This window comes from Lates calcarifer, unplaced genomic scaffold (assembly GCF_001640805.2).
Source record: "Lates calcarifer isolate ASB-BC8 unplaced genomic scaffold, TLL_Latcal_v3 _unitig_0_quiver_2161, whole genome shotgun sequence".
In the NCBI taxonomy this organism is placed as follows: domain Eukaryota; kingdom Metazoa; phylum Chordata; class Actinopteri; family Centropomidae; genus Lates; species Lates calcarifer.
The window spans coordinates 21,370-28,276 of record NW_026115216.1 but is presented as its reverse complement, the minus strand read 5'-3'; the positions used below and the strand labels follow the sequence as shown (position 1 = coordinate 28,276).

The window sequence follows — 6,907 nt, the reverse complement described above, 5'->3', positions numbered from 1 at the left end:
GAGAGAGAGAGAGAGAGAGAGAGAGAGAGAGAGAGAGAGAGAGAGAGAGAGAGAGAGAGGTGGGAAAATTGGAAGAAAAATCTGGAATTAAGGAGAAAAACAAGGTTGAAGGAGACAGAGACAGTAGCGCCCCCATGTGGCTGTCATGTTCATGCATTTATTTATTATAAGACACAGGTGTTTATTCCAGAGACAGAGCTTTTTATTAAGAGTAATAACCAGAAACATCTCTATATATCTCTACCAGACTCCATAGAGAAAAACAGGGATTTAACCAGGAGCTGCTGGAATACCACTGCCTCCATCTGTTAGTGTGTCTGTGTTACTGTGTGACTTCAGTGGTAGAAGAAGTAATCAGATACTTACTGAAGTAACAGTACCACACAGTAACACAGACACACTAACAGATGGAGGCAGTGGTATTCCAGCAGCTCCTGGTTAAATCCCTGTTTTTCTCTATGGAGTCTGGTAGAGATATATATTGATTAAACAAAGTGAACGCAGCCTTTTTCTTTGAGAACCAGAGAACTACAAACTCTTTACTGCCGCCTGTTGTGAGGACAGCGGGGGGTTTAATTCTGGTATCAGGTCATAATAACAGTCAATGTGAACTTCCTGTTCAGGTCTGTGCGGCTGCTGCTGGGCGCTGCGTCCTCGCTACAAACGGCTGGTGGACAATATTTTTCCCCGAGGACCCAGAGGTAAACACACACATATACATTTATATTTGAATCAAATTAAAAACAGTGACTCTCCCAGTCGAATCAGTTCCAGACACCCTGTATCACCTGTGTGTGTCTGTGTGTGTGTGTGTGTGTGTGTGTGTGGAATGTGTGTGTTCTCAGGATGGTCTGGTGAAAGCCAACATGGAGAAGCTGACGTTCTTCGCTCTGTCGGCTCCGGAGAAACTGGACCGGATCGCCGCGTACCTGTCAGAGCGTCTGACCAGAGAGCTGAACCGCCACCGGCTACGGGTCAGCACACACCCACAGAAAATCAAATTACAAGTGGCATAAAAGTACTTAGTTACTTTGTGTGTTTCAGGTATGTGTGTATAGCGATGGAGGCGTTGGAGCAGCTGCTGCTGGCCTGTCACTGTCAGAGCATCAACCTGCTGGTGGAGAGCTTCCTCAGTACGCTGCGTCTGCTGCTGGAGGCCGACAAACCACACCTCCACATCCTCGCCACCAACTCTGTATGTGACACCCTGAGCTGCTGCACTCTGAGCTAGTGTTAGATAATGACAAGCAAAGTCCTGTGTATCTAGAAATCCCCTGCAACCTCCAAAACTCACACAACCTTCTGAAAGACCTTTAGAGCCTCATCACTGGCCAGCTACATATAGAACGTTCTTAAAGAACCTCAATAAAAGAAAGAGAAACTCCTATAAACCACTGCAACATTTTAAAGGAGCTCTACAACCTCCTAATGGAGCTCCACACCCTTCTCACTGACCATGAAGACGTCCTAAAGGTCATCTAGAACCTTCTTAATGACCAAAACAACCTCTAGAACAACCTAAAGAATCTGCAGAACATTCCCATCAACCACTGAAACGATCCTGAGAACCTCCTCAGTGACCTCTAGAACGTCTACTCAGAATATGAAGAGCCCACAGAGGCAGCACTGTTAGAAATAAAACACAACAAATATTATGTTTTAACTCAGAGACTAGATGTTATTCTCTAAAGACACATGAAAACTCAGCAGAGGCAGCTGTGAATGAGCTCAGCATTAACACAGCTGGGACAGAGGGATCATATTTATGTAATCTTTAAGCCTTGATATCCTCTTGTAAGATGTACAGTATATTTGCACAGGCAGGGATTATCACAGCAGGTTTATCTCTGCTCCCTCTGTGCACATGTCGAGCGTTGTGTCACGTTAACAGCCTCTGTCCTTTGTTTTGTCAACAGTTCGTGAAGTTTGCGAACATCGAGGAGGACACGCCGTCGTACCATCGCAGCTACGACTTCTTCGTGTCTCGCTTCAGTGAGATGTGCCACTCCGAGCACGAAGACGCCGACATCCAGAACAAGTCAGTCCGCTCTTCTACACCTTCCTGTTGTTGTAGCACGTCTTTAGCACCTGTGGCTAACCTGAGCTGTACGTTCAGGATCCGTGTGTCGGGGATCCGCGGTCTGCAGGGCGTGGTCAGGAAGACGGTGGACGACGAGCTCCAGGTGAACATCTGGGAGCCTCGTCACATGGAGCAGATTGTCCCCGCCCTGCTGGTCAACCTGCAGCAGCACACACAAGCCAACAGGTGAACACAAACAACAGGTGTTTATCAGTAAATAAAACATTAATACATCACAACCTCAGCTGCCATTATTCCTCTGCTGTGTGTGTTTGCAGTGAGTCTCCAGCAGAGCAGACCGAGGTGTGTTTCCGGGAGCTGCTGGGCCGAGCTGCCTACGGACACATTACCAACGCCATCAGACCTGTGCTCATGTAAGACTCACTCAGCACTGTGGGAGTGGCAGTAGCAGCAGCAGCTGATGGAGAAGCCTGAGCGCTGGTCATAGCAGCAGCAGCAGTAGTTATAGAAATAGTAGCCACAGGTGTATTGGCAGTAGTAGCAGTAGTAGCAGTAGTAGCAGTAGTAGCAGTAGTACACAGTACTCTCTGTGTGTATTTCAGGCACCTGGACAGTCACAGTCTTTGGGAAGGACGGAGTTTTGCTGTTCGATGTTTTCAGATCATCATGTACTCTATCCAGGTTAGTACTATTACTACATGTAGTACTACTGTAATCCTGCCATCACTTAAATGTATCTAAATGTAATTTTCTTAATTTTACTTTACTGTACTTTTAACCTTAACATTTCCATACCTTTTCAGTAAATGTATGTTGAACTTATATACATTTAAAGTACATGATAGTGCTTCTATATACATATATTTGTAACTTTACTTTTCTGCATGAAAACATTCAAACTTTTTAACTTGTCGTAACATTTTTAAATAAAGTACCTGAATTAAATAGTTAGTTACAGTTTAAGTACTACATTTTACTCAACTGTATAATGTACTTAATGTATTTAATTTAACATTTACTTGCATTTAACTGAAGTTGAATTTTAAAATACATTTTAAGTTGTTAGATAACTGTGCTGCTCCACTTTAACTGTAACTCAGTTGTACACAGTCATACTCTGAGTAACTCTGCAGTACTCTGCAGTACTCTGCAGTACTCTGAACTGTACTACCCTGTGTTTGAAGTTGTTTTTCTGAAGCTGTACTCAGCTGTGTCGTACCTTTGTTCCCCGTCTCCTCCTCAGTCCCAACATTCCCACCTGGTGATCCAGCAGCTGCTGGGTCACCTGGACGCCAACAGCCGGAGTCCAGCTTCAGTCAGAGCCGGGATCATGGAGGTCCTGTCTGAGGCTGCTGTTATAGAAGCTACGGGGTCTGTAGGTCGGTGCGAGGCGTCTGTACTGCAGTACTTCTATCCTCTGTGTGTACTTTAAGTGTACTGCTACCTCCAGTGCTCAGTGTGTTTGAATGATCCCGTCAGGTCCCACCGTCCTCGAAGTCTTCAACACGTTACTGCGGCAGCTCAGGCAGAGTGTCGACTACCAGCTGACCGGTTACTATGACAACGCAGGAAAACACAAAACCACGTCGACGGAGGAGAAGACTCTGCAGGACGCCGTCATCAAGACCATCGGTGAGTTGGTGTTTCGCTGTTAACGAACGGTTCTTAAGGCGGTCGCCTCATCTGAAGCTGTGTCCTCGTGTCGTCCAGGATCCTTCGCCAACACACTTCCTGTCTACCAGAGGTCAGAGGTCATGCTGTTCATCATGGGGAAGATCCCTGTGCCTGGGATCTACCCCGCCCTGGGGTCACCCAACGCCGGGTAACTGACTGTACTCGTTTGAAATGTTTAAACTGGAAATGATGAAGCTTAAAGTTTAAAGCTGCTCTGACCTGTGTCTGTTTCCAGGTTTGAAGGCAGCAGGATGATCCAGGTGATGCTGCTCAAGTCTCTCCTCCAGGTGAGCTCAGCCCACAGGTGACGTTCATCACTCCACACTGAGGCTGACTGCATGACCAGAGCTTATAGCTGTACTGATGCTGATCATAGACCTTAATATTCTCACCTTTAAATATCATCTAACCTAATACCTCATCTGTACTTAACAAAAATATAACTTTTTAATGTCACTCAACATTTCTGAACATTTTAAGTCACTGTGCTTCAGTGTATTTAAGCACTTAAGTACATTTTAAGTGTGATTTTACTTAACTGTTTTCATCTGAACTAAAATCTTCACTTAATATTTTAAGTAAATGTATTATTTTATATTTATCTTTACAAGTGAACAGTAAAGCAGAGTGTGTGTGTGGATCTAAACGACTGAAAGTGTGTGTTTCCTCTCAAACTGTGGCGTCAGGTGTCGGAGCGTTACGAGAGCAGTAACCTGCTGACGGCGCTGCCCTCCTCCTTCCTGGAGCCGCTGCTCTCCTTCACTCTGATGGAGGACCCCGAGATCCGCCTGCTGGTCCTCTTCATCCTCACCTCGCTCATCGACCGGCGCCACAACGCCGCCAGGCTCAACGCAGCCAGGTCACACCAGCACCGGCCAATCAGAGAGCGATGAGGGGGACTGGCACCGCCTGGTGGCAGGGTGGTGTTACTGCACGCTGACCTGATTTAAACTCTGTGTCTCCTCAGGAGTCTGACGGCGTTCGACGTGTCAGCGTTGGAGCTGAAGGAGGACGGATGCTCCCGACAGGACAACCTGTTCATGAGGAAGGTCAGAGAGCAGAGACAAAGACCATTTAAAGACAAGAAAGTCAGTGAGAGCTTAAAGGTGACGTCAGTGTTCTGTGTGCAGCACGCTCAGCGTCTCTACAGACACGTCTACCTCACCTGCCGGGAGGAGAGCAGCGGGCCGGCCCACTACCAGGCTCTCTTCACCCTGCTGGCCGTCCTGACCGTGGAGCTGGCCAGCGAGGAGGTGGTGGTGGACCTGATCCGGCTGGTGCTGGCCCTGCAGGTGAGCAGAGCTTCTGTTACACTGATGACCATCACGTGACGTCGCTGACCCTCTGCTCTGTGATTGGCCGCTCAGGAGCTGGCGTCGTCCGCTCAGGAGAGTCTGTCGGTGTTTAACCGCTGCGGCGTTCACGCCGTCTGCGCCGCCTTCCTCCACCTGCTGTCCCAGCTCGGCCCGCCGCCACCGCTGCAGCAGCACGTCGCACAGGTGAGCACAGGGAACACTTGAACTCTGCTGCACTTCAAATCAAATACATGTGTGTGAAGGAACGAAGGTGTGTGTCTGCAGGTCGTAGAGAGTCGGCGTCAGGACGCTCCACACCTGCTGCCTGAAGACGTCCTCTGTGACGAACCCAGGTAAACACCTCACCTGTGCAGAGCCCTGCTCCCTGAACACCTGAGAGTCAGAGGCTTGAACTGCTGGAATCACCTCTGATATCCTCTGATATATAACCCATGGCTGCGAGTAACACTGTATTACACTAAATGTCCTTTAAGAAAGATCAGAGTCAGACTCAAAGTTTTAAAGGTTGTTGTGTGTCAGGCTGCCTGAAGGCGAGCTGAAGGTGGACCAGTCCCTCCTGTTCGTCCAATCAAAGATCTGCGAGGCTCTGACAGGAAGCAGCTACAGCACACACGCCGAGCGCTTCAACACGCCGTACACGCCTCAGCTGACAGGTAAACACACACTCACACTCAGAGAACAGGTAAACAACAACAACAACAGACGACTCCATGTCCTCCTCTGAGCTGAAGATGATGCTGTTTGTTACAGATGAAGATCGACTGTCAAAGAGGAAGAGCATCGGAGACACCCGTGTCCCTGCAGATGGACATGGACCCTCAGTACTGTCCTGATACACACCAGGTACCTGTCTGTCTGTCTCTCTGTCTGTCTGTCTGTCTGTCTGTCTCTCTGTGTGATGGTGACGTCTCTGTCTCTCTGCAGAAACCTCAGACGGAGCAGATCACCTTTGAGACGCTGAAGAACGCCATCGGTAAGAGAACAAAGCCTGAAAATGTCTTGAGCTAACACGCTAACACGCTAACTCACTTCCTGGTTTCCTTGTGTGTTTGTGTCAGAGGACAGAGGGGGTGTGGAGGAGGAGGAGAGGAGGAGGAGGATGGAGGTGGTGGAGAGGTTTCAGACGGCTCCGTTCGAGGAGATCGCCGCTCACTGTGGATCCCGGGTGAGACGCTTATTCTGCATCCGACCTCGTCCACGTCCTCAGTCGCTGAAGACGCTGATGGACTCTGTCTCTCTCTCTCTCCTCAGACGTCCCTGCTTCAGTCCAAACTGGATCAGGTCTTCGATCTGATCATTCGTCCTCCTCCGTCTCTGTCCGGACACTCGCCGCCTCGCTCCCACGCCGCTCTACGAGATGAAGTTTCCCGACCTGTGCGTCTATTAGACACTTTCTGTGCTTAGAAATGTGACGAGTTAGGAGAGGAGACAAGGAGGTAGGGAAGGAGACAAGGAGGTCACGTCAGTATTAAATGAATATGTGTAACATGAGGATTTTATTGTTAGCTCCATGTTTGTGTTTAAATGATGATTCCTGTTAAATGTGACTTTCTGCTCTAATAAAATCCTGATAGAAACGTCTCAGTTTATGGATCCATTGATTGATTGATTAATGATGTGTTCACATGTTGTACAGCTCTGAGTTTATTCAGTTAGATAATCATCACTGTATTTCAGTCGTCAGTCGTCTGGATCTGAAGTTATCAGAGAAACTAGCTGAGCTAACGTTAGCAGCAGCTCAGCTCCACCAAACCTCATCAGAGAAACACTGATTTTCCCATGAAGCTGTTTGAATGATCAGGTGTGTTTGTGGAGAGGAGAGAGCTCTGAGGACTCAGCTGCTGGTAAAACCTGAGTGGTGTGTGTTGTGTAGCCG

General features: G+C 48.1%; 1 protein-coding gene across 1 annotated transcript; it reads left to right on the top strand.

Moving 5' to 3' along the window:
• The first annotated feature begins 866 nt into the window (after positions 1-866).
• LOC108885710 (protein EFR3 homolog B-like) lies at positions 867-6,605 on the top strand. The gene is given in 22 exon segments (XM_051067016.1): positions 867-931; positions 1,045-1,195; positions 1,917-2,038; positions 2,117-2,266; positions 2,359-2,454; positions 2,644-2,722; positions 3,285-3,420; positions 3,521-3,673; positions 3,752-3,863; positions 3,951-4,002; positions 4,402-4,574; positions 4,683-4,764; positions 4,846-5,007; positions 5,083-5,214; positions 5,296-5,363; positions 5,551-5,684; positions 5,782-5,822; positions 5,824-5,874; positions 5,956-6,004; positions 6,090-6,196; positions 6,283-6,372; positions 6,374-6,605. Coding segments are annotated over 22 exon segments (2,250 nt in total). The 3' UTR covers positions 6,419-6,605.
• The last annotated feature ends 302 nt before the right edge of the window (positions 6,606-6,907 follow it).